General features: G+C 40.9%; 1 protein-coding gene across 1 annotated transcript; it reads left to right on the top strand.

Moving 5' to 3' along the window:
- The first annotated feature begins 1273 nt into the window (after positions 1 to 1273).
- On the top strand, positions 1274 to 27748 carry PSMA3 (proteasome 20S subunit alpha 3). Its single transcript, XM_056133793.1, has 11 exons — positions 1274 to 1429; positions 4746 to 4828; positions 9663 to 9786; positions 12938 to 13039; positions 13120 to 13193; positions 14395 to 14467; positions 16055 to 16120; positions 21759 to 21805; positions 25384 to 25451; positions 26633 to 26697; positions 27588 to 27748. Exons 1-11 carry the CDS (start codon positions 1409 to 1411, stop codon positions 27630 to 27632), a joined length of 768 nt encoding a protein of 255 aa, XP_055989768.1. The 5' UTR covers positions 1274 to 1408; the 3' UTR covers positions 27633 to 27748.
- Positions 27749 to 27963: the final 215 nt, after the last annotated feature.

Raw genomic sequence — 27963 nt, 5'->3', positions numbered from 1 at the left:
ACATTTCAAACTGTCTTTTCCCAATCATTATATAAGCATTTATAAAATTATCACATTTATAGAATTATCACATTCCCAGCCTTTTCTTATTTCGTAAGTTTCAGTTTATGAAATGAGTACCACAGAGTAAATACCACTCATTTGGAAGAAAGACATGTTACTTAAGCAACAAAACTAATGTTTACACTCCCATTGCCTCTCTTCCTTACCACAAGGTGCCACTACTTTGCCTATTTACCTTTTGTTGTTTATTTCTTCTGACTTAATATAAACTGGGAGATGGCAGATGGGATTGTGTCTAGTTCCCCGTGTGTTTCAACTGTGTTTTACAAGAGTACTTGGAACACATTAGCGTGCAGAAGTCTCTTTAATCATTCTTTATAGAGTAGTATTCATTGAAAGAGTACTAACTCACCTGTAAATTCCAACCTTACAGAGTGCCTCGCTCCCCCTCGCCCTCCTCCTCCCCCTTTCCTCTCCAAACCCTCTCCTTTCTTCCCCTTCTCCCTCTCCCTCTTCTAGCGATGGGGGTGGGGGTCGGGGCGTGACTACTCCCGACTCTGAACTGCTGGGCGGGGGTGGGCCAAAAGGCATCCTAGATGATGCTCCGGAGACCACGCACTGCTGGCATGGATCACGGAGCATCTTTCTATCCCCAACTTGTTTTCGTAGGAAGATGAATGGGTGAAGGTGATAGCATCAAGCTAATGGATCAGGGCAGGAGCGATAGTGCCTGGGGTAGAGGTTCCAGGCACTTGATCCTTGACAACCCACAGGGTCCCCCGAACCCGCCAGGAATGATCCATCCCTGAACGCAGAGCTCGGAACCCTGAGCACTGACGGGTGTGGACCCCCAAACGAAACCAAAAAGAAATCAAGCTGATGAATCAGAACGAAATGCCGAGAGTGGAGTAGGGGAGGGGAATCTCTCCCATTGTTTCTCCGATTCTGTAAGAGGATGGGCACGCAAAGTTTTTTTGTTGTTGTTGTTTTTGTTTTTGCTAAGCAAGAATAAGGTAGCGGGGGTGGCGGAAGCAGTAATATAACAGACTTTAAATTTCTAATTAATGAATTGGAACACTTTCCCAAACAATTCGGTGTCTTAAAGTGCTCAAAGGTATTCAAAGGAACCGAAAATTAAGACACCCCGCCGCACCCCCGGGTCCCAGCTCGATTTCGCGGCGAGCCAGTAGGTTGCGCACCTGCGCGTCGCTGCCACCCTCCTCTCTTTCTTTACCCACAATCCTCTCCGCCCCGCGGGTTAAAGGCCGAGGCGATAACCTCAGGGACGAAGGCTATTGGCTGAGAGGTCAGCCAATGGGAAGGTCTGTTACTAAGCTGTGTGTTGCGGCGTCGGGAAAGCGCTTCAGGCCTTGAAGCTCTCCCGGGTCTCGGTGGATTTGGCACGATGAGTTCCATCGGCACCGGGGTGAGTTCGTCGTTGTCTGGGTGCGAGAGCTCGCCGGGTATATGAATGTCGAAGGGAGAGGACAGGCCGCTCCGAGGGCACCGACTCGGCATGCCGGGGGCGGCGGAGCGGGGGGCGGGGGGGAGCGCGCTGCCTCAGGCCCTGCGGGCCGCCTGCAGCCGTCAGGCAGCGTCCGTGTGTCCCGCGCTCCTCTCCTAGGCCCGAGTCCCGGGGACGCTAATCCGCAGAAGCTTTTGCGAAGGTTCAGGTGTGGCGGGCGGGGCGGCGTCGCCAGGAAATTGGGGAGCCGGTTTGCACTGCTGAATCATTTTCTCTTTGCCGCTGAGGGAAAGCGAAAGTGGGAACCGGTGGGGCCTGAAATGGTGTGTGTAGGGTTGGGCGACCATTTAGCCCCGAGGAGGGCCATCGTCGAGGCGCGGCGCCGCGTGCACCGCCTTTGCAGTTCTTGAGGGTGCTGCTGACTCACGCGCCTTCTCCATCTTTCCTCCCTCCCCGGGCGTCCCGTCAGATCGCTTCTGCGGAAGCGCTCGTGAGACGCACCCTGAGAACAATGGCCCGAAAAGCTCGACTGTTAAGAATCCCTTCGCGTTCCCTTTGCTTTTTTTTTTTTTTCTGCGCAAACGAACTTAAAGCGCTTTGAGCTCGCGGTGACGTGAGCTCTGACGTGGTGACACGCGGGACATAACCGCTTGTTTTAATAGACCTGTGAGGATGGTGCGGAGGAGGTGGTTGGTCTGAGTCTTTGGCCTGTTTGGCTGACTGTGCTGCTTTGCTAATGGAACTGCACAGACGGTATCCTTTCCTTGCACCTTTTACGTATTAACAAAGTACAGCGTTTGTGCGGAAGTATTTTGCGACCGATTAATGAATGGGTCTCTCAAGTCATCGTTTTCTTAATCGGTGCAAGAGTCTTAATAAGGGGCGTTAAGCGCTAATGCTGGTTTCCTGAGTTGGATAATGAGGTACTTCGGTTTGGAACGGCGTAATCCGCTCTCTTAAGGGGATGTTGTAACGAGGAGTAGACGCCTACTTTTGAATGAATAGACACTTTAGGAAGCATCTTCCAGCAAATTCTTCTGGCAGGTACATTAAGGCTATCTTCCTGAATGGTGTTTCATTTTAAAAACTCTAAAAAATTTTTGACAGTGTTACCATGTGAGGTATTTTGGTTTTCTTCCCAGATTGAAGAATCTGGTTTTAACACGTTAAGATCAGGAAACAGAAAGCCTTTCCGTTGAATCTCTTGTCTTCACTTCTTTCAGGAACTCCAGGATGTAAAGACCTGTCTGCTTCAATTTTCTCGGCTTGATTGCTTAGTAGGCATTTCAAACGGTATCTCCCAAAGAGACTTATGGATTTCTTCTTCCTCTTGCCATTTTTGTTTGCCCTAATATCTTCCGTGAAGAATAACCCCGTTTCTGTTGCTCAAGTGAAATAAATCACTTCTTTAAATTTTACTCCGGAAGCTAGTTCATGTTGTAAGGTTTATTTATTTATTTTACTGCACACTCCTACGATACTGCTGTGCATCTCTTGTTTAAGCCATCTTTAAAATATGGAACATTTGAATATTTATATGGAATAATTGAGCCATACTTCCACTCATGGCTTCTGTACAGTTAATTTTCTAGATGTTTTCAATTGTTTTGTTGATTTATTATTTTAAAACAATTTTGTAACTTTATTATGTCATCAGTTTAGTTCTCACCACGTGGACTGTAGATTTTTAAAAGTGGTGATCTGTACATGTATAAAGTTTGGTGAATCTTACCCTCCTTACATTTTCTGGATCAGTGTACAATGAATTCGTTATGGGACTTTTCTTATTCCTTTGGCCCAGGTAGCTTTGTTGAGTCTGATGTCAATACACGTATCTGGTGTGCCCATCTCCTTGACAAACTTCCAGATCTGAGTGTCTGAGGTGAATGCTTCTTGAAACCCACTTGTTGGATGCGCTTGTGGATATTGATGGCATATTCTCAGTCACCACCTCATTGATGGTGTAGCAGTAGTTCTTGCCACTGTTCTCTGACAGTTACTCTGTGGGGTCCAGGACAGAAATGAAGGGCTTTAGTTGAATTATTAAGAAAAAAGTTATTTTTGGATTTTTTTTTTTGTGTGTGTGCCATTTTTTGCGGGCTTACTCCTGGCTCTGCTCTTGGGACCGTATTGGATGCCATGGATTGAACCCAGGTAGGCTGTGTGTAAGACAAATCTCTGCCTATGTACCATTGCTCCTTCCCTGCTTAAGAAAGGGACCTATTTGGATGATACTTAACTTTAGGTGCAGGCCCAGTGATTCAGTATTTACCTGGTCAGGAGACTACCAGGGCCACACAAGACAGTGTTGAGTGGGGTTCCCAATGAATTATAGAGCTTGAACTCAGGGCCTGGCATGTGCTCTACAACTGGAGATACATCCCCAGGCCTGTAATGTCTTTATTTTGTTTCCTAGATTGTTCTATTTTTATTCTGCCAAATATCAGAGTGGTTCCTCCAACTTTTAAGTTTGACTCAGTTTAAATAATTATATATAAGTATCCCTCAGGCTACTGGTGGATTTTGTCTTTCATCTGAAGTAGCATGTGACATACAACAGTGTCACCATCTCTTGCTGGAAGGAAGTGACACTGGTGAAGGGATTGTTGTTGAAACATTGTATGCCTGAAACTGAGTAATGAATAATGTTGTAACTCTATAATTAATGGTGATTAAAAATAATTAAAAGTCACCATCAACTACATTGGTGCCAGGTATAGTTTGAAAATGAAGAATCTAAAGAATAAGTGCTTTTTGTATTCGCTTATAGTGACTAACACATGAGAAATAACTAAGTGCTTGAAAGTCTATGGTCCTTCCTTTTGATATGTCTCATGACAGGGGTTGTAGTACCGTGGGTGGGGCACTTGCCTTGCATGTGGCCACCCCTGGTTTGATTCCTGGCATCCCATTTGATCCCCCTGAGCACTGCTCAGTGTGGCCCAAAAATCCCTTTCATGCACACACAAAAAGAAAGTATTTTGAATCCATTGCTACTTGTCCTATATAACATTGTTTTCAAAAATTATCTTTGTGTTCTGTATTAAGAATTCCGATGCTAGTCTGGGGTAAGGATTTTATATCCTTTGCTTTTCAGTAGCAAAAATGTGAAGTATCTAACTTTTGCTTTAGCCCCTGTTGCTGCTCTGATCTGCTTCTTCCTCTTCACAGTAAAGTGTTGAGATTTAACACACTTTACTGATAGGTAAGTAATTTAAAGAGAGAAAAATAAGGTTATATTGCTAAAGATAAGTTTATTGTTGTCTTTTCCTCCTAGTATGACTTGTCAGCTTCTACATTCTCTCCTGATGGAAGAGTTTTTCAAGTTGAATATGCCATGAAAGCTGTAGAAAATAGTAGGTAAGAAACATTGTTTAAATTTTTTTTTTTTAAATGAAGGGCTGGAGAGATAGCACAGCTGGTAGGGCGTTTTCCTTGTACACGGCCAACCCCGCTTCGATTCCCAGCATCCCATATCATCCCCAGAGCATTGCCAGGAATAGTTCCTTAGTGCAGAGCCAGGAGTAACCCCTGTGCATTGCTGGGTGTGATTCCCCCACCCCCCCAATTTTTTTTTAAAGGAAAAAAATGAAACATTGTTTAACTTGAAACAGTATGATTTAACCAGACTTCCCCTCCCACTTTTTATATTTTTTGGTGGAGAGGCATAACCAGTGGTGCTCAGGGCTCTTTTCTGTTTCTGCACTCAGGAATCAGACCTGGTGAGGCTCTGGACCATATGGGCTGCCAGTGATAGAATCCAGGTTGGCCGTATGTAAATCAAGTACCCTACCTGCTGTACTATCACCGTGGCTTTTCAACAGAATTTTAAAAATTGTTTCCTTTTTCCACATTTCTTCTTCTATTTTTCTATTGGAGTCCCTGTCTTCACTGTTTTTTGTTTGTTTTTGTGTGGTTTGTTTTGTTTTGGAGCCATACCTGGTTGTGCTCAGGGCTTACTCTTGGCTCACTCTTAGAGGGGCTTAGGAGACTAGATGTGATCCTGGGAATCAACCCAGGTTGGCCACATGTGAGGCAAATACCCTACCTTCTGTACTGTTGCTCTGGCCCCCATTTTTTTTATTGAATTTTTTTAAAAAAAACTTTTATTGAATCACTGTGAGATATACCGCTACAATGCTGTTCATGATTGGATTTCAGTCATACAGTATTCCTAACCTACTCCTCCACCACTGTACATTTCCCAGCACCAGTGGTTCCCTCCCATTGCCCCGCCCCCCAACTCTCGACCCACTGCCGGCCTCTATGGCAGGTGTTTTTCCTGTCCCCCCCCATTATCACCCTTCCCCCCCTACCACCACTTTGGGCATTGTGGTTTGCAATATTTATACTGAAAGGGTATCAAGAGTATCCCTTTAAGTACTTTTAACCCGCAGATCTTGTACAGCATGATCATTCCCAGCTATTATCTTACCTTACTACCCTCAGCCCATCGCACACTTGTGATTAGTTCCAGCCATTGACTAGTCCTCCTAACCCCTGTTTTCCCTGGTCATAGGTATTAGTCTTCTACTACGTATTTAAAATTTTTTTTTCTAAATTGAGAATAATATGCTGAGTCCATGGCATGTCAATTACATGTTGGTTTAATTGTTAGCTTTTTGACAAATTTCATTAGTCTTTCTTTGAAAACATTATATTAAATTTGCTATCAATTATACTTAGTTATATGATTAGAACTAAATGACTTTTTAAAAGTGATTTTATTCATAACATATCATTTAGAACTTTATTTCTGTTTTTGCATAGACTGCTCTACTACTGAGCTCTATTCCCTGCCTGCATTTAGATCTTCCAAAGAATTCTTTTCAGATTCAGTAAAAAAACAGGATGTTAGTGTTTGAGCTCAATGTTATAATAGAGTAGGGAATTGTTACCAGAATTTTGACAAAGTCCACTTGTAGATACTGGGTTTACATTTTCTAATAGTAATTTTAGTATTTGGTTATAAAGTTTCACGAGTATAGAGACCATTTGTCTTTTCATGTGTAAAACATAACAAATCCTCTGTAGATGGTGAATGAATAAATATATGTTCATTTTTCTTTGCAATTTTTAGAGTAGTAGAAAGAAGAGGTATGATTTCTAATTCATGGCATAAATGAACTTTATTTCTACACTGAACAGTGATGGAGGTGGCTCTCTCCCATGCCCAGGGACCAATGCTGTGGCAGAATAAACTAAGGGTGCCTTCTTGCAGAGTATATGCTCCAACTTACTAAGCGTAAATGTTTTTGAATGAAAGTACTTTTTGTTGTTTTTGCATATACTCTGCAGTACTTGAGATCACTCCTAGCTTCTTGCTCTGGGATGGTATCTGGTGGTGCTTGGAAGTGGGGTGTGGGACTAACTCTGTGGTGATGGGGAATTAAATGCAGGGTTTCAGCAGGCAATGCTTCTGCTCTAACCCATTGAACTGTCTCTAGCTGTCCCTCCCTGTCTCCTTCGCAAAAAATTAGGGTCTGTTTTAGAACTTATAAGAAAGTTAGTTTATTTTGTACTTAAATGTTGTCTTTTTTAGAGATAAAAGTATTAAACAATATGAAATAAGACTATTTTAAAACCTAAATTCTTTCTTACTCAGTAATATATTTGTACGTTGTTCCATTTCAATAAGTATAGCTCCACCTTACTGTTTGACTGTGTCATCAGTTAGTCAGGGATGGTATTTAAATTACTTTCAGTGTTTTGTGCTCTTTATAACTGCATAGTGGCTGTCTTGCTTATGTGTGGAATTTTCTTAGAATACCAGAACTCAAGAGAGGATAGTGGGTAGGACACTTGTCTTTCATGTGGCTGACCTGGATTTGATCCCTGGCACCTCGTATGTTCCTCTGAGCACTGCCAGGAGTGATCCCTGAAGTAGAACCAGATGTAAGTCCTGAGCACTGCTAGCTGTGGCCTCCAAACAAAAAAAGATTAAAATTTTTTTATGTTTACTATATATATGGGGCTGGAGTGATAGCACAGCGGTAGGGTGTTTGCCTTGCATGTGGTCGACCCGGGTTTGATTCCTCCACCCATCTCGGAGACCCTGGCAAGCTACCGAGAGTATCTCACCCGCACAGCAAAGCCTGGTAAGCTACCTGTGATGTATTCAATATGTTAAACACACTCAACACATCTTATTATCTCATTCTTACTTTGGACAACCTGGCAGGCTACTGAATGTAACCTGCCCGCATGGCAGAGTCTGGCAAACTCCCCGTGGTGTACCCAATATGCCAAATACCAGTAACAATGATGGGTCTTATTCTCCTAACCCTGAAAGAGCCTTGAATATGGCACTTTCTAAAATCTCAGGGCTAGGATGAAGGAGAGTTACTGGTGCCTGCTCGAGGCAATCGACGAACAATAGGATGATCGTGATTGTGACACTCATTGTGAAACTTATTGTTACTGGTTATTGGGCCCCCTTGAGTGAATCGATGAATGGGAGGACAGGGACAGTGACTATATATATATAATTGCAGAAAACCCAAATGAACAAGAATAAAAAACTATTATCCTTTGTCACTGTTAGCTTTAATAGTAAAAGTTATATATTTGATTTTGGGCCGGAACCCAAGGTTGCCAGGGCTTACTCCTGGACCTGTGCTCCAGATCATTCATTTCAAGGCTTGAGGGACAAAGTGTGCCAGGGAATGAAACATGGTTAGCCTCTTGGCAAGTAAGGCAAGTAAGCCCTGTGCTCTCTGGCCCCTTTTATTTATTGGATCATACTCTGCAGTTCTTAGGGATTGCTCCCGGCTCTATGCTCAGGGTTCTATTCTGGTAGTGCAGGGGAATCATAATGTAGTGCTGGGGTCATATCAGGGTTGCCATATGCATGGAAAGATCCTTAACCGCTGTAACATCTTTTCAGCCTACTGGCACCTTTATTTTGTATTCTTCCTCTACCCTCCCCTTTGTTTTGAAATGTCTGGGTTAGGTTTTAAAATTGTGGTGCTCTTGCACATTCTGGTTGTCATATTATTCGGGTTTTTGCTGGAGATTATATGCTTACAAGGTGCTCCTAGTGGGGAGATGTGCTTTTCAGTCGCACATTACTGGATATGCAGAGAGCAGAACTGTGGAGCATGTGGGCAGTATTAGATATTGAACTCAAGATTTAACCTTTAAGCTACTGAGCCATCCTTGAGCTTCCATTGTTAACCTCTTTTTTTGATTGTTGGGTCACACCCAGGTGGTTCTCAGAAACTTTTGTTTCCAGCTCTGTGCTTTGGGGAACTTGATGCAGTGCTGGCTCACCGACACTGTTGGCTAGATGCAGGGCAAACACCTTACCTCCTGTATTATCCCTCTAGGTCCAGTCACTGTTAACTTAAAAAAATTAAAATGTCTTTCTTTCCTATGCATATTACAAATTTTTTTCGTTTTGTCGGGTTGTGGGGAGATGTCACACAGTGGTACTCAGGGCTTACTCCTGGCAGGGCTTGGAGGAACCTGGGTTGTCCATGTGTAAGGCAAGAACTCTGCCTCTATACCATCACTCTGGTCCATGCATGATATGTTAATTTTTTAAATGGATATGAATTTAATGAAGATGCTTTAAAATATTTTCCTGGCATTTGTTTTCACTTAATAATATTGTTAGGTATTTTATATTAATATCTTTGTAATGCTAGATTTTTAGTTATTAATATTCTTAAATTTAGTTATTTAGTATATAAAATTTGTCAATTATTTGCCCTTTCCTATTTTGATCTATTGTTTTGTTCTTTGGGTTGCACTCTGCAGTGCTTAGGGCTTAGTTTGGCTCTGTACTTATGGATTATTCCTGATGGGGTTTGGGGGTTCCATATTTTGGTGCTGGGGATTGAAACCAGGTCAGCCCTATATGCACAAGGGCCCTATGCACTGTACTATCTCTCTAGTTCTCCTTTTCTATTTTTCAAATATTTGTTAGTTCTTCCTTTTTTTAGTGATATCTGGTATTTTACTTAGGACCACCTTATACATGTGATGCAAGTGTTTTTACTACTGAATAACAATCCTGGCCCTCAAAGGTATTTGAAGTAGTTGACATGCTTAAAAAAACCTAAATGTTAGAAGGTAAGGTGCTTGCCTAATTTTTTATATATATGTATATTTACATATATGTATTTTTCTTAATTTACAGTGGTCCTTTTATTTTCAGTTAAAAACTTTGATTTTTCTCTTCTTGTTTCAGTACAGCTATTGGAATCAGATGTAAAGATGGAGTTGTTTTTGGGGTTGAGAAATTAGTCCTTTCTAAACTTTATGAAGAAGGTTCTAATAAACGACTTTTTAATGTTGATCGACATGTTGGAATGGTAAGGTCACTTGTAAAAACTTTCCTTTTACTTTGTATAATTTAAGTAATAGCAATTATTAAAATTATTAGAGTTCATTAATCTTTTTTTTTTTTTAAGCATTGAGGCAGAAATAGAGACAACCACTGAAGTAATTGGAGTTTCTGGTTAGTGATGTTTGTAATCTGAAAGAAATATAGAATATTTATAATATGGCATAATATGAAAAACCAAATTGCCTTTAGAAAAAGTAGAGGGGAGAGAAAGAGAAGGAAAAAATATGCCTGCCATAAGGGTAGTGGGAGGGAAACTGGGTACATTGGTCATGGAAAATGTACACTGGTGAAGGTATGGATGTTGGGACATTGTTTTTTTTTTTTTTTTTTTCCTTTTGGGTCACACCCGGCGATGCACAGGGGTTACTCCTGGCTCTGCACTCAGGAATCACTCCTGGCGGTGCTCGGGGGACCATATGGGATGCTGGGAATCGAACCCGGGTCGGCTGCGTGCAAGGCAAACACACTACCCGCTGTGCTATCGCTCCAGCCCCTGGAACATTGTTAAGACTGAAACCCAGTCATGAATAACTTTGTAATGGTGTATCTCATGGTTATTCAATTTTAAAAAAAAGGGGGAGAGGGGACTGGGTATGCGGGTCCAGAGGTAAAGGCACATACCTTGCATGAGTTCTGTGATTGAACTCTGCCATCACAGGTGTTTAATCTCCTGGTGGCTACGGGGGTGCCCAGGGAGGGCCCAGTGGCTCTCCCCCTCGCCTCCCTGGTTGGGGTGGGGGGGTGCTCGGGCCGCTCGCTCAGCGGAGGCGGCCTGGGCAGCCTGGGCCATGGGGCAGATGGAGGAGGAAACCATCGATTTATTGATCAGTTGCCTTTTATTCCATTCTCCCCACACCCCTGTTCCAGCCTCTCTGATCCCTCCATTCTAATCTCACCCTGCTCCTCATTCCTGTCCCCTCCTGTCTCTGCTGCTCATTTCTCCGCGCTCCATCTCGCAGCCTGGGCTCTCTCTTCCACATGCCTGCTCTTGCATTCTTCTACATTCTTCTTCCTTTGTCCCCCTTGCAAGTCTCCCTGCACTCCGTCTTGCTGCCCTGTCCTCTCATCTCTCTCACTCTCTTGACTCCAGGACTCTGGGCCTAGCTGCACCCAGTCTGGTAGCAAAATCAACATAAGAAAACCCTTCCTGACTCAGGCTCAAGGGCAGAAACACCACCTAGGGGTATTCCAAAGCCCTTCCTGACTGTACCTCTTAAGGTGTTTTTCTCCTTTCCTCAGTCCAATGACTCAATCAACATATTAATATTAGTTATTTTTGTATGAACACAGTAAGAGATACATTGAGTCTTGTAGGGCAGCTTTCTTGGGAGCATCTTGCCACAGACTCAGACTGTAGTGCTCAGGCCAGATTAATCTTTCCTAACCCTAGCAGGGTCCGAATCTAGTTATTACTTTTTGGATCATGACAACTCTTATAGTTAAGCATTAGGCACTTTGGCCAAGCCCATCTCGATGCCAAGGTAGCACATAGCTCACCACTTGCCCTGGGTCCATCCAGCCCCTTGTCAGTACTCTACCTTTGGGGGTGCTGGGACGTAAGGGCAGCTGAGGCTTAGGTCGGGGGAACAGATGCTCAGGAGGTAAATATCACTGAGAGTCAATAAATTCCTATGTTACAAAACCATAGCATTTACTGTCTTTTTGTATTAGTACAAAAAGGACATTGCTCTGAATTAACTATGCAAAGGACTTAAGAAGAAGAGAAAAACAATATTCACAAGTCAACAGAGCACAAAGAAAGAAGTTACAAATAAACACAGGAATGGGAGCACTGTGATGGGGAGCAACCCAATAAACTTAAACTACCTGAGACTATGCAGGAAGGACAAACCAATGTTATCCTACACACAGGAAAAGACAAAACAGAAAAGGGAGAAATATGTTTGGAAAAGATCCTGGCACCATCGATCACTAAATGAAGGCGTATACTTGGAGAGTCGTTAAATCTTCAGCTTTTTGTATTGCTTGTGGAAATCACTGTCTGATGCCTTTATAATAGGGCTTTAGAGGTAGTGGGTAGGGTGCTTACTTTCTATGTGGCTGACCTGGGTTTGATCTACATATTGTGCTCTGAGCTCTGCTAAGAGCAATCTCTTAGCATAGAGCCAGGAGTAAGTCCTAAGCAGTGCTGACTGTGGTCCCTAAACAAAATTAAAAAAAAATGGCATTTATAGCAAGAGAGCAGGGTTTTGTTTTTTTAAACCACTCATGATCCCCCTGCCCCGCTTCTCTTTTTTGTTTTTGGACCATACCGGACTGTGCTTGGGGTATACTTCTGGTTCTGCATCAGGGATCACCCCAGTTGGTGCTTGGGGACCATATGGGGTGCAAAAGAGTAAACCAGATATGGTTGACAACGTGGGAGGGCGAGGCAAGTGCCCTTACTTTCTGTAGTATCTCTGGCCTGAACATAGACCTGGGTTTGGTTTTGTTTTGTTTTGGGTGACACTGAGCAATGCTTAAGGGTTCCTCATGTCTCTGAAATCAGGAATTATGCTGGACAGTTCTTGAGGGACCATATGGCATGCTGTGAATAGAATCCATATTGGCCTCCTGCAAGGCAAACTCTCTACCTTCCATGTTATCTCTCAGGCCATCAGCATAGACCTGTTTTAAATAAAAGACCAGTCCTAATCAGTACCAGCATTTTCATTATTTTTTGTCTTATTATAGTGTTACAAATGTGGAGACATGGAGACTTTTTTTTTTTTTTTTTGCTTTTTGGGTCACACCCGGCGGTGCACAGGGGTTACTCCTGGCTCTGCACTCAGGAGTTACTCTTGGCGGTGCTCAGGGGACCATATGGGATGCTGGGAATCGAACCCGGGTCAGCCGCGTGCAAGGCAAATGCCCTACCCGCTGTGCTATCATTCCAGCTCCCAACATGGAGACGTTTTTTATGCATTGCTTCTGGATGTGATGGTTGAATAAAATAATGGTTATACTTGGTAGCTTTTCAAATTATAATTCTGTACTCAAGCATCAGAATGACAGAATGCTTTGTAAGAACTTGAAACAAAAATTTATTTTGAAGATGATGCTTGTTTCTTTGATTTGTAATAGAAACGTATTAAATTGATTTCATTTTCTTTCAGGCAGTAGCAGGTTTGTTGGCAGATGCGCGTTCTTTAGCAGACATTGCAAGAGAAGAAGCCTCCAACTTTAGATCTAACTTTGGCTATAACATTCCACTAAAAGTAAGTTGGTAAGCTGTTGAGCATTCTGAACAGCAGTAGAACTCATTAATAAGCTTTTCTGTTTCTCCTTTCTCACACAGCATCTTGCAGACAGAGTCGCCATGTATGTACATGCATATACACTCTATAGTGCTGTTCGACCTTTTGGCTGCAGGTATGACTTTTGAATTACTCATTTTTATCTATATTAAAGGTATCGGTATTAAGATGATGTTAGTAAGAAATATTAAGGCAGTGATTTTGCACATAAAAACTTCCTTCCTTCTTTCCTTCCTTCCTTCCTTCCTTCCTTCCTTCCTTCCTTCCTTCCCTCCCTCCCTCCCTCCCTCCCTCCCTTCCTTCCTTCCTTCCTTCCTTTCCTCCTTCCTTCCTCCCTCCCTCCCTCCCTCCCTCCCTCCTTTCCTTTCTCACTTCGCTCCTTGCTCCCTTCCTCCCTTTCCTCCCTTTCCTCCTTCCTGTGCCCCTATCTCTCCCACTTCCCCATTCCTCTGCCTTATTTTTGGGCCACATCTGGCAGTGCTCAGGATTTATTCTTGACTCTGCACTTTAGAAATCATTCCTGGTGGTGCTCAGTGAGAGACCATATAGGTATGGGGGTAAACCTGGGTCAGCTCATGTAAGACAAGAACCCTACCCACTGTACTATCACTCCCTGCATAAAAATATCATACTAAAAAGTACTATAGAGATTTGAAATGAAGGTATAACACAGGATTCAGAGTAATCATTTGAATCTGATTCACTGTATCACTGTCCTCCTGTTGATTTGCTCAAGTGGGCCCAGTAATGTCTCCATTTTGAGACTTGTTACTGTGTTTGGCATATTGAATACATCACGGGGAGCTTGCCAGGCTTTGCCATGGGGGCGAGGTACTCTCAGTAGCTTGCCGGGCTCTCCGAGAGGGGTGGAGGAATCGAACCCGCTCAGCTGAGCTGGCTGTGAGCAAGGCAAACGCCCTACCGCTGTGCTATCACTCCAGCCCATGAATCTGATTAATCTGATTATAATAAATTCTTTTCTGTTCAATTGTGATATTTTCAAGAGGAACTGGAGAAATATAGTGGGCTTAGTGCTTGTTTTGTACACAGGATACCTAGGTTGGATCTCTAGCATGGCATGGTCCTATGAGTACTGCTGGGTGTGATCCAAACTAAAATATCAGAAAACTTAATTTTAGTCACAATAAATTTTGAACAATTTAAGTATGTTTCTTTGAAGCTGCAGAGTACTTATGAATTATATGTAATACAGTAATAGTTTATCTTGAAAAGTATAATTTTAATTTTACTACTTTTAATTATATTTCTATGCTAACAAGCCATGATTTAAAGTAAATTAATTTGCTTTTTTGCAGTTTCATGCTCGGTTCTTATAGTGTGAATGACGGTGCACAACTTTATATGATTGACCCATCAGGTGTTTCATATGTGAGTAATTTTGTGTTTTCTAAAATTCTGTTTCTAGTTTAATAGCATCTCTGTAGCATTTAAATATTTTATTTGAATTACGGAGTTTCTAAAATTCACATTAGTAGGCCATATTGTACAGTTATTAAGGCACTTGCAGGCTGCCAGCTCAGGTGGTACCATGTATCGTCCGCTGAGCATAAAATTAGGAGTAAGCCCTGAGCACTGCTGGGTATGGTTCCCAGTCTCATATAAAATGAAATACAAGAAAAGTAACATATTCTTAACATTCAAAGATAAGAAGCAGATTTATCGTTTTTAATACTGTTTATGTAAACTACATACTTGCCATATTTTGAATGTGGTATATATCCTTTTTGATTATAAATATTAGAAATAGCATGGGCGTATATGTATATTTTATCTGTTATTTATATGTGTATATATTTATATATTTGTTGGTTTTTGGGTCATATCCAGCAGTGCTCTGGGATTACTCCTGACTCTGCACTCAGGTATTCTTGGTGGTCCCTGGGAGGATACTGGGGATTGAACCCCAGTGAGCCTCATGTGAGGCAAGTGCCTTACCTGGTACTGTCTCTCCATCCCCAACACTGAGTATATGGATTGCTTGGAATTTTCACCACCTTTTCACCACCTAGTATTCTGACATTTTTATGGTTTTTGCTAGCTTTTTAAACAGTACTGTGTTTTGTCATTTTACATAAATATAAATGCCATTATACTTAAATATGTCTTTAATACAATCTTTATTTTATTATCTGTATTATATATTATATCTTTATTATATTAGGGCTGGAGCAATAGCACAGCGGGTAGGGCGTTCGCCTTACAAGCGGCCAACATGGCCGACCCGAGTTCGATTCCTCCGCCCCTCTCGGAGAGCCCGGCAAGCTACCGAGAGTATTCGATATGCCAGACACAGTAACAACAAAGTCTCCAATGGAGACGTTACTGGGCCCGCTCGAGCAAATCGATGATCAACGGGAGGGCCTTTACTATTATATTAGTATCTTTAAGATTATATATTATATCTTTATTATATTAGTATCTTTAAGAAAATAATTTAGTAATAAAAATTTTAGCAAATTCTTTCTCTTGAAGTTTTTTTTTTTTTTTTAAAGTCTTGGACAGATAGTACAGTGCTTAAGGCACTTGCATTGCATGTGGCCTACCTGGGTTTGAAATCCTGGCATCCCATATGGTTCCCCCAAGCACTGTCAGGAGTGATTCCTGAGTGCAGAGCCAGGAGTAACTCCTGAGTATTGCTAGGTATGACCCAACACCCCTCCCCAATTTTTTTTTCTTAACAGTTTTTTCTTCTCAGTTTTTTCATTTCTGCTCAAAAAGTTCCCTAAATTATGAAGTATGTGACAATTTATTTTGCTTTAGATATGCTGTTAAATATTTTCTAGAATTGAAAATTTTTTGAGCATGTTCATTAAGATCTGTATTTTGCCATACTAGCTCCTGAAAGTAATTTAATGACCTAAAAGTCTTCTAAGTAGAAGTAGTAGTAGTTGTCATTGATGATTTATAATTATTCATTTAAGTAATATGTACATTTTGTTGTATCTTTTTGAACAGGGTTATTGGGGCTGTGCCATTGGCAAAGCCAGGCAAGCTGCAAAGACTGAAATAGAAAAGCTCCAGGTAATAATTTGTGATACATTCTGCATGTTTGAATTTTTTGCTATACACCATCTTCATGTTATCAAAGATTGTACTCTGAACTATGATTTGATCCTCCAAATTCCAGTAGGCGGGGGTCACACCCACCACCTGGCCCCCTGGCGCCGTGTAATCCCATCAGCGGCCAAGACTCAGAGACTATAAAATCCAGATCCCGGAACCGCGCGGCCGCATTTGCGGCCGCGCGACATCTTATTATCTCATTCCTACTTTGGACAAACTTGCAGGCTGTTGAATGTAGCCTGCCCACAGGGCAGAGTCTGGCAAACTCCCCGTGGCCTACCAAATATGCCAAATACCAGTAACAATGATGGGTCTCATTCTCCTAAAGAGCCCTGAATATAATCTCAGGGCTAGGATGAAAGAGACGTTACTGGGGCCTGCTCGAGGCAATCGACGATTAACAGGATGATGAAATGAAATGAAATGAAAAACACCATCTTCATGTTATCAAAGATTGTACTCTGAACTATGATTTTGTTCAAGGATATAGTGTGGTTTGCTAATTCAAGCAGGGGCTTTCTGAAGTTACTTTACTAAGTTAAGATATATTTCTTGTAATTGAAAAAGAAACATGGTGACATGGCCAGGGATGTAATTTCATTAAAAGGGTCATATGTGAGGCGTTGGGTTTGATGCCTGGTACTTCTTGCCTGCTGGATATCTTTAAGCTTAGCTCCCACACCACAACAAATATTTTAAGAAAAGCTATTTGTTGACATCTGTGGAGATGTTACAGTTTCACCAGATTCTTGAAGCCCATCAATGGGAGTACTGTGAGCCTTAGGTGAGAATTTCGGTGCTTTGCTCTGTCATTTCTTCTCTGTAGCACAGCTATTATCTCTTAAATTCTTACATTAAGAGACTAAACTGGGGCTAGGCAGGTGCAGTATGATAGTTAAGCTGTTTGCTTACTGTGAAGCTGCAGCGAAGACCCTGGTTTGACTCCAACACTACGTATCGTCCCCTGTTTGAGTACCACCAAGACGTGGCCCAAACACCAAAAGAAAAACAAATGCAATAATAGACTATACTCTTCCTATAGATACGGGTTCAGTGCTGGCACCACTACCACCCGTAAAAAGACTGCTTTAATTTCTTTTTTGTTGTCAAAATGTTGAGCATCAAACCCAAATCCTAATGCTTCTCTTTCCTTTATTCCTAACTAAAGTATATTCCCATTTTTTTATAACCACCTGGGTTTTCTTCTCCCAGGAGTGGAAATTTTTTTTTAAAATTAACTAAATTTCCTTACAATCATAAATTGGTCACCTTAATATTTAAACTGTTCATCAATCAAACCCCCTTCTACTCCCCGCCTTTTTATGACTCTTTTGCTGCTGTTGTGATGTGTTGGGGATGGATCATATTGTCACCTACTAGTTGTAGTGCTTACTGGAATCATGTCCTTTAGTTGTGACACCAGATCTACCAATGGCATTGCTGCGTGGAGAAATCAAGGGAATGTGGAATACTGTGGAAGGATCAAACTTGGCCTCTTTTTTTTTTAAACTGCATTTAAACACCGTGACTTACAAAGTTATTCAAAAATAGTTGTTTCAGATATTCAGTATTCCAATACTGATCCCACCAACAGTGTTCTCTTCTACCAATATCCCTAAGTTTCCAATCCACCCCCCCAAGCCTGTTTCCTTAGCAGGCACTAATTATTTCATATTGCTTATTACAACATATAACTCGTAATGGAGTTGCTAAAGTCATGGCCTGAGGATTTACTGATCTGTTAGATATGAGTTGGGCCTTCTGTGGTTTTGTTTTCACTTACTGAGCCTAGAGGGTTTGTACTCAATTTTCCCATCTAATTTTCTTGTTTATCCTGGGCTATCAGCTCTGTGAAGTTGAGAGGTGTTGTGGCCAAGACGCAGAGACTATAAAACCCAGCTCCCAGAAGCGCGTGGCTGTACTGGCGGCCGTGTGACATCTTATTATCTTATTTTCCTTTGGAGAACCTGGCAGGCTACCAAAAGTACCCTGCCTGCAGGGCAGAGTCTGGCAAACTTCCTGTGTCGTATTCAATATGCCAAATACCAGTAACAATGATGGGTCTTATTCTCCTAATCCTGAAAGAGCATTGAAATGGCTCTTTTAAAATCTCAGGGCTAGGAAGGAGACATTACTGGTGCCTGCTCAAGGAAATCAATGAACAGGATGATTGTGAATCCTGGGCTGTCAGCTCTGTGAAGTTGAGAGGTGTTGTGCAGCTACGATATGCAGTTTCACACATCAGGAGCTTTGGAGCTGGCTTCTCTGAGATCAGTCCTGATGCTGGGCTGTTTCTCTGGCAATGACGGGACCTGGATGTGTGTGTGGTTTGTACCAATTCTGCCTAGGCTTCAGAGATCTTGATCAGCCTCATCTTTCTAAGGTTGGCACCCTCCACTGAACTGTACTAGGCTTTTTTTTTTTTTTTGGAGTCACATGGTGCCATGGCTCAGGGATTACTCCTGACTGCTCAGGGTTCACTCCTAGCAGAGTGCTTAGGGTGACCATAGGTGGTTCTGGGGATTGAACCGAGATTGGCCATGTGCAAGGTGGGCACCATACCTACTGTACTATCTCTCTGGTCCCTACTCCCTTCTTTATTGCTTTTAAAAATCACTCAGGTGTTCACTCAGATGATCTGTCTGCATTGTGGTACATTATAATAAGAGAAAAGTCTTCATACATATTTAGTATTAATACCGTTTTGGGCATTTTCTCAACTATTCAACTTTTTAAGGCCAGTTTCGAGACAAATATTTAGTGCTTGGCCTTTTTGGAGGGTGGGGGGCGAGGGCATTGTTCTGAGCTACATCTGCTTGTATTCAGGGCCTACTTCCTGCTGTGTGCTCAGGGATCGCTCCTGAGGTTTCGGGGGATCATATGGAATTCCAAGGATTGAACCCTTGTCAAGCATGTTCAACACAGTTGTCTTTTCTTCTGTACTGTCTCTTCAGCCTCAAGTGCTTTGCATATAATGCCATATTCTAGACATGTAACGCTTAGTTAATGTTTAATATATTTTTAAAAATGAAGAGGTGGAGCAATGGTACTGCAGGTAGAGTACTTGCCTTGCTTGTAGGTAATTCGAGTTCAACTAGTAACGCAAATAGTCCCCTGAGGCTGCCAGGAGTGATCCCTAAGCACAGACCAGGAGTTATACCTGAGCATCACTGCGTGGCCTCAAACAATAAAAACAAACAAAATTAATCACAGGATTTTTCAGGATTTTAAGACAGATCTAAGATCAGCCCTGAATTAGTGTATGGGGCAATAGAATATTGTCAGCAGAACTCATTCATGATGCTTAGAATTTTTTCACTTCCATTGCATAGTAAGTTATGGTATGGTGTTTTCTTTTTATCTGGTCAAATTCTTCTAAGGAATGCTTATATCAGAAATTCTAGCTAAGGGGCTAGAGAGATACTATAGCAGATAGGGAGGAAAGGGTGCTTGCCTTGCACGTGGACAACTTCGGTTTAATTCCTGGCATCCCATATGGTCCACCAGACACTGCCAGGAGTAATTTCTGAGTACAGAGCCAGGAATAACCCCTGAGCATCACCAAGTGTGCCCCAAAAACGAACAAGGTAAAAAGGTTCTAGCTAAAAATTGAGGAAAATCATGCCAGCTATTTAAACACTCCTAATGATAAAAACAAATTCTGAATCAGGACAGGAAAGCCTACTGCTTCCTTTTAAACTCCAGGAGGAGAGAGGAACCAGTTGGAGGTTTGATGCAGTGCTTTGATAGGTGGGTCCTAACAGTCTTGGCAGGAACATGTAATGCTGAGGGTCAAACTTCTGCCTTCTGCATGCAAAAGCAAGTGCTGTCATCCTTTTACGTGTCTTGCCACTCCATGATTCCTAGTTTTGCTTTGTGCTCTCATAATTTTCATTGAAATGTATTGAAATTAACCTATTCTAAGAAATCACTCAAATCTTGGTTCTGTGAAAGTATTCCCTGGTATTTTTGTCTCGAACAATTTCATGAGGGTCACTTTGCCTGACTGCTAAATAAATACCATTAATCTATAATAGGGCTGGAGTGATAGCACAGCGATAGGGTGTTTGCCTTGAGCGCAGCCAGCCTGACTGAGCCGGGTTCGATTCCTCCACCCCTCTCAGAGAGCCTGGCAAGCTACTGAGAGTATTCAGTATGTCAAACACAATAACAAGAAGTCTCACAATGGAGAGTTACTGGGCCCGCTCGAGCAAATCGATGAACAACGGGAGGACAGGACAGTGACAATCTATAGTAGGTATTTGTCATTTGTATGTTACTATCCTAGGTTAGCTACACATCCATTTTTCCAGTCTTAATCAGGTCTACTTAAATAGGTTCATGGATGCATAAATGCTTTATTTTTATAAATATTAATATCACAGGACTAATGGTAGTTAAGAGTTGTTTTGCATACTTATTTTGGAATAATTTTAAACATTAAATTGAGATAAGATTTTAGCATCCGGAGCTGGGGATATAAAGCAAAGGGATGGAAAGCATTTTTTGTTTTATAAAATAGTTCACAATATTTGATTATGTTTAATATTCAAACACCAATCCCATCACTATAACATCTTCCTACCACCATATTTGGAATGTTTCCATCTCGAGACCCAACCTCTGCTCCAAAGCAGAACCGAAATAATTCATTTTTTATTGTTTGTTATGAATAAGCCACTGAAAGTAATCCAAAAAAGTTTCCATAGCGGAAAGTGTGTGAAGATTGTTGTATTTCACCCAGGGCCTATTAAGCCCTTCTATAAGAGGTTGCTAACATGTTGTTGAAGGTTGAGCCTTGTGTATATATATCTATAAAAATATATTTTCTTCTAAGATTGGTTGCTTTCTACTTTAAACCCCACCAAATATGGTGGCTACAATTGGAATGTTAATTGTGTGAGATATGATATGTTGCATTTGTGGCTGCATGTTCCAGGAGAAAGTTCACTTGTGTGTGAGGCTCGGCTCAGTGTAGAGAGAGGCCGTGAGCATGGCCGTGTTTGAGTTCAGGAGGTTTTCAGCTGTGGGGACTGGATCCCTTGGGGTGGAGAGACACCTTACCCTCCCTCCTCCGGGTGCCCCAGATGAAACAGCCTGGTGTAGGGTCCAGTGACATGACTATGATGTGTAATGGTGTGTATCGTTTTATGTCTTTTCCGAGAGAGGACAGTCTCTGGCTCGTGCCTGTTGAGATAATCTGGCCGCCAGCCAGAGGTGGTTTATAAGAATGACTGCTGAGTTTCGGGAAACGTGGAGGACACCCATTCCCAGTTTCATTGAGCCCAGAGTTTGGAAAGCATGTTTGAGGCATTTATTCCACTAGGCACTAGATGGTTCCTTGAGCATTCACAGCAACCCCAGAGCGTTGTGAGTAGCCCTGAGCAGTGCCAGAGTGTCCCCAAACCAACTAAAGTGTTCCAACAACCAAATCCTACTTAGGTTCTTTGAATTTTAAGCTATTACCTTGATCTGATTATCCATCTCAGGCATGAATTACTGACAAGCTGTGAGAAAACTCTAAAAATAGTTAAACAATGGAAACCGCATTCTTTTGGCTCACAACCTAATTAACAAAATATTTTATTTTCTGTAGATGAAAGAAATGACCTGTCGGGATGTTGTTAAAGAAGTTGCAAAAATGTAAGTTGGAATTTTCCATAATAGCAAAATTAGCTTACTTGAATTTATACATTAAATTTTGAGGCTGTTTTGCTTGAAAGTAATTCAGGACATCTATCTTTTTCTCTGATTTAAAAAATAATTAAAATTATCGAATCCTTGAATTGACAAGTAACAAAGTTATTTGTGATTGAGTTTCAGGTGTACAACATTCTAACACCAGTTTCTATAGTAATATACCCAGTTTCCCTCTCTTTTCCAGTTTTGCCTCTGTGGCAGGTAATATCCTTCCCATGGCAAGTTTCCTACAAAGGGACAGTTCTACTGACTTCTTGTTTCTATTACTTTTGGTTATTCTCCTACAGTGCTTATATCATGTCCCAAAAGAGATCATTCTGTGTCTATCCCTCTTCCTCTGACTCATTTCACTTAACATAATACTCTCAAGATCCATCCATGTACCAGCAAATTTCATGACTTCATCCTTTACTAAGATACTGTGTAGTATTCCATTGTGCATATGAACCATAGTTTCTTTTTTTTTCCCCACAATAAAAATGTACTTTTATTATTTTTGAATTTTTTTTATATTTTAAAACTTTTTTTTTATTGGAATCATTGTGAGATAGACCCTTACAACGCTGTTCATGGTTGGGTTTCAGTCATGTAGTATTCCACCACCCATCCCTCCCTCCACCAGTGTACATTTCCCAGCACCAGTGTCTTCAGGTTCCCTCCCATCAGCCTCCACCCACTACCCCCTACTCCCTGCCTGCCTTCTATAGCAGGCACTTTTCTCTCTTCTCCCCCACCCCCCACAACTCCCCCTTTGGGCATTGTGGTTTGCAATATTGATACTGGGAAAAAAAACATAGCTTCTTAACCCCAGTTTTGTTCTTGGGCACTTGGGTTATTTCCAGATTTCAGCTATTTTGAATGAATATAGGGGTGCAGATATCTTATCTGAATTGTTTTGGGATCCTTAGATACTTGATATTCCCAAGATATATATGGAATTGCTGGGTTATATTAAAAGTTCAATTTCTTTTTCTGAGGAGTGTCTGTCTTGTTTCCCAAAAAAGGCTGGACTAGATAATCAATGAGGGTCCCAGGGCCTAAGTTTTAGGTGAATTTAAGTATTGTCAAAAGTCTTGTAAACCTGCTTCAAGTCACAATGGGTTGAGAAAAATGGATTTTGACAAACTCTTGTGATACAAGGGTGATTAAGATTAGTTAGGATGGTATAGTGGACTTGTAAGGGATTTTACTTGATCTCAGGTTATCTCAGAAATCCCAATACTAGTTAAAATTTTTTTCTTACGGGGTGGGGAGATAATTCAAAGGCCTAGTACATGTGGTTTGCATGCTCTGGAGTCTTTTGGCTCAGAATCACAAGGTATAGGCCCTGAGTACTGCTGGATATGGCCCCAAAACAAAAACTTCTAAGTTATTTCTTTGGCTAAGATACATTAGCAGTTAAATAAATAAGATAAGCAGAAATTAAAAACATTTTTGAAAGATTTTAGAAAGCCTTTTTATTACAGGTGCATAGAGTAGAATGCCTATATAACAGTAACAATAATGGGCAACAAATTAAACTTGAATGGTAATATTTCAAAATTTATGATTCTAGATCAAAGAATGCAGGCATTTAGTATATTTGCCTGTATCAAAGGGGTTGGAAAGAGTATAGTGGTTAGGGTACTTTCCTTACACATGGCCAACCCAGGTTTAAAGACATACGGAACAGATGGTGTGATCAGAAAATAAAAGCCCATAAGATGCTGGTTGTGTAGTAAACTTTTTCTGATTTAATAAAGAAAATTCCAGAGCCTACACAATACCATGGGGTATTGGAATGATCCAATCATTTGTAGCTTTGCTAGCAATGGAAGGTCAGAATGTGCTTTGATTAAACAAGGTAGATTTAGGGAGATCTAAACCACTGAATGGCCGTTACCCCAGAAAAGGGAGCAGTAGGGCCAAGGAAGCCAGACTCTAGTAGTCAGCTCTTCCAGCTCTTCTTGTGCAGGTACCACAAGGCTTATATTAAAAATAAATACAAAGTGGAGCCAGAGAGATGCCTGGATTTCATCCCTAATACTGCATGGTCCCTTGAGCACTACCAGATGTGGATGAAAACCAAAAAAAATTAATTCAAAGTGAAAAGTCGTAGAGAGCTCTAATAATTTTAAACTATCCTTAAGTTTTTCTAAACTGAAAAGGATGTTGTTGTATAAACACTGTCACTGTCCTCCCGTTGTTCATCAATTTGCTCGAGCGGGCCCAGTAACGTCTCCATTGTGAGACTTCTTGTTACTGTGTTTGGCATACTGAATATTCTCGGTAGCTTGCCAGGCTCTCCGAGAGGGGAGGAGGAATCGAACCTGGCTCGGCCAGGCTGGTTGCATGCAAGGCAAAACGCCCTGCCACTTTGCTATCAGAGGGCATAACTTGTTGTATAAATATTTTAAAACTTTCTAAATGTCCTTTTTTTGCTCTTGCCACCCCTGGCAGACCTTCCTTTACCCTAAGATTCTTCTGCTTTCCACTTGTGAAGAAATAGTATTTATTATAAAACTGTTAGATAATAGTACAAAGAACTAAAAGAAATAGAAAAACAATCCTCAGTTGACTGGGGATTTAACATAGAACATTTTTATGTGGCTGGAGAGGTGCTTGCATTGCATTTGGCTGATTTGGTTCTATCGCCAGCATCTAATATGGCTCCCCAAGCACAACCAGGAATAATTCCTGAGTGCTGAGCCAGGTGTTTCCTCTGAGCATCCCTGCATGTGGTTATCCCTCCCCCTGAAATGGAAAAAAAAAAAAACCCAAAGAACTAAATTTTCTAAAATGCGAAGTGCTAACTGAAACAAGGCTCTCAACACACTTAACTTTATATCCCATGTAGGAAAGCCTTGTATCATTTAATAGAAAAGAATGTGGTTCCAGATAATAAGATGCAAAACTTTAGGAACACTTACAAATTAAGGCATGAAAGATGGTGAAAAATAGAAAACTTGCTCAATTTGGTATTTTAGTATTTGTTCTTTATTTGCTATTGTATTGCCTATCCACCTATTGTAGTTTTGAAAACTACATTAATTTCCATAGTTACTTCAAAAGATCCTGTCAAATTGTTTTTCATAGAGGCCATTAGTGACTGAAAGTTGTATTTTATAAAATTACGGACTGGGTGATAGAGCCCAGTGGAGTATATACATTGAATGTATGAGTCCCTGGGTTCTACCTAGGCATTGCTAAAGGGTGGGTGGGGAAACAGCCAGTTAGTGTAAAAAGATACATTAGGTTAATGACAACTTTTCCTGATTTAAGTCTTTAGTTCTTTGAGGTAGGCATCTTTTAGTCACTTTTAGTCAAGAGTATTTCATTAAGGAGTATTTTTAAGAATATTTGCATAACGACTGGATAGTTCAGAGGCTGGAGTGTGGTTCAACCCAGGACAGGCAATAGTAACGCCTGACTGCTATTTGGGTATGGTTTTCCTCCCAAATGAGGTTAATTTTATCAGGGATGGATGTGTAAACTGTATGTAAATGACAAAGTGAACATTAATCCTTATCTTTCTGTTCTAGAATTTATATAGTACATGATGAAGTTAAAGATAAAGCTTTTGAATTAGAGCTCAGCTGGGTTGGTGAATGTAAGTTATTTTTTAAACTTTTCATAGAAAAGTACATTATGCACAAATAACAAATCAATGTTTCTGTCAACAAATAAAGCAGCCTCCCATGATTGACCACCTATTGAACCCCTTGAAATCAGTTCCCCTATAGATAACGTCAGTTCTATCTGCTGCTCAGTTCTGTATGAAAGTTATCTTACTATGTATACTAGTTGCATTATTTAAAAATACAAATTATTCTGTTTCTGGACATTTGGGTTTGTTCCGCCGAGAGTGCAGAAGGTAGGGTGTTGTGCCTCGTACCTGGCAGACCTGGATTTGATTTCTGGCATCCTGTTATATTTCCCTGAGCACTGCCATGATCCTGAGTGCTGAAGTAGGAGTAACCCCTGGGCATCACTGGTTGTAACCCCTAGAATATGACAAAACCAAACTATATTAGGATTGGAGCAGTAATACAGCAGGTAGGGTGTTTATCATCTATGCACCCAACCTGGATTATGTGCTGGGTACCCCATAAATCCCCCAAGTCTACCAGGAGTGATCCCTAAGTACAGTGCTAGAAATAGGCCTTGAGCACAGCTGGTTGTTGTTCCAACACCCCCCCCCCCCCAAAGTACCCAAGAAAACCAAAACACAAACTATATTAATGCAACAGAAAGTACCTTAGTTTACTGTGTATGTGTAGCACAAGGATGGAATTGCTAGGAATTAAGTACACATGGAAGTAGTAGTTTTTGAGGTGCAAAATAAAGTTGTGAATTCTCTTTTTATCAAAATATAAACTAAATATTGAGAAAACACACTTTCTTAACTTTTCTTTTTTGGGCCACATCTGGGGTGCTCAGGGGCTAGCCCCTGGAAACTGTGCATAGTCTAAGGTGTTTAGGAAACATAAGGTCAGGAGATCAACTGAGGCCTCCCACATGATCTGTAATCTTTGAGCTATCTTCTTTGTTTTTCTCTATAACTATAGAAGTGTGAGTAGTTAAAAAAAATCATTATGCATTCAATAAGAGTTAAATTATTTCTTTGAGAACTACATTTAAGCTAATCAGATCTGTTATACACAAATGAGTTTAAAATCATGACACTTCACGTGGTACATGAATCAGTACCTATGGATTTGTATGATTGTACAGTATTGCAAATAATCTAATCTATTTTTCACTTTTAATTAATTATGTCCTAATTTATAGTAACTAAAGGAAGACATGAGATTGTCCCAAAAGACATAAGGGAAGAAGCAGAAAAATATGCTAAGGTAAGCCATAACGTGAAAATTTCTTTAGCTGAAGGCATTACAGAATGAAGAGACTTTAATAACTGAGTTAACATACTTAATAACTGAGTTAATAAGCTTTAAGGATAGATGTTTTCTATGCTATCCTCAGTGGAATAAAGGTGTCCTACTTCCCCAAAATTTCTGTTAAATGGCAAGGATATTATTTTCAGTACATCAGTGCTCTCAGACCTATTATTTTAGTAGAACTAGTAATTGTTAGAATAAGATAACGCTTAACTGTACATAAAATACAAATTAGGATTGTATTCAATTTACTTGAATTCTATTTTAAAATACATAAAGTACATAAAATACTAATTAGGATTGTACTCAGTCCTGTTTTATTTTTTTTTGCTTTGTTGGGTCACACCCAGCAATGCTCAGGGATTACTCCTGGCTTTGCACTCAGGAATTACTCCTGGCAGTGCTTGGGGGACCATATGGGATGGCCGGAATTGAACCCCAGGTCGGCCGCATGCAAGGAAAATGCCATAGCCACTGTGCTATCGCTCCGGCCCCTCAGTCCTGTTTTAAACTTTACTTTTTGTTAGTGTTCCCAGGACCACACATAAGAGACATGCATTGAACAGTGTTCATTTTTTTTTTAATTAGTGAAACACCATGAGGTACAGTTATAGACTTATAAATTTTTGTGCTTGGGTTTCAGTTATACAATGATCAAGTACCCATCCCTCCACCAGTGCCCATCCTCCACCACCACGGGTCCCAGCATCCCTCCTACCCCCATCCCACTCTGCCTCTGTGGCAGGGCATTCCCCCTTGAACAGTGTTCATTTGTTATAAAGGATTTTAATAAGTATTTAATAAAATTCAGGTTTCTATATATTAAAACTTTTTTCTCTTAACAGGAATCTTTGAAAGAGGAAGATGAATCAGATGATGATAATATGTAACATTTACTTCAAGGCGTTTTAAATTTCTAGTAACAAACCGATGTAGTTATATTTAGCCCTGTGGATTATTACCTCCCATTATCCAATTTTCATTAAATTTTTGTCTTGTAATGATGTTTGGTTTCTATCTGCTTGATTTTGTGAGGGTAACAAAGTTCATACTCAACAATAAAGTATAGTTTACATATAAAGATTCCTTGTAGGTACTACAAAAAGAGGTTCTGAACCAGAGTAATTCATTATTCAAATGGTTATCAGCAATGTCTCAGGGTGCAGATTAAGATTTTTGTAGAGACTGGCTATATATATATAGTGGGGCTGGAGCAATAGC

The sequence above is a fragment of the Sorex fumeus genome, unplaced genomic scaffold, assembly GCF_029834395.1.
Source record: "Sorex fumeus unplaced genomic scaffold, SorFum_2.1 ptg000098l, whole genome shotgun sequence".
Lineage (NCBI taxonomy): Eukaryota > Metazoa > Chordata > Mammalia > Eulipotyphla > Soricidae > Sorex > Sorex fumeus.
This window is presented reverse-complemented; position numbering and strand designations above follow the sequence as displayed.

Bases quoted from the DNA above. Each gene is read 5' to 3' on its own strand.
- PSMA3 (XM_056133793.1), top strand. From the start codon at position 1,409: ATGAGTTCCATCGGCACCGGG. The intron at 1,430-4,745 runs GTGAGTTCGTCG...TTTTCCTCCTAG, and splicing joins TGAGTTCCATCGGCACCGGG to TATGACTTGTCAGCTTCTAC. The intron at 26,698-27,587 runs GTAAGCCATAAC...TTCTCTTAACAG, and splicing joins AAGCAGAAAAATATGCTAAG to GAATCTTTGAAAGAGGAAGA.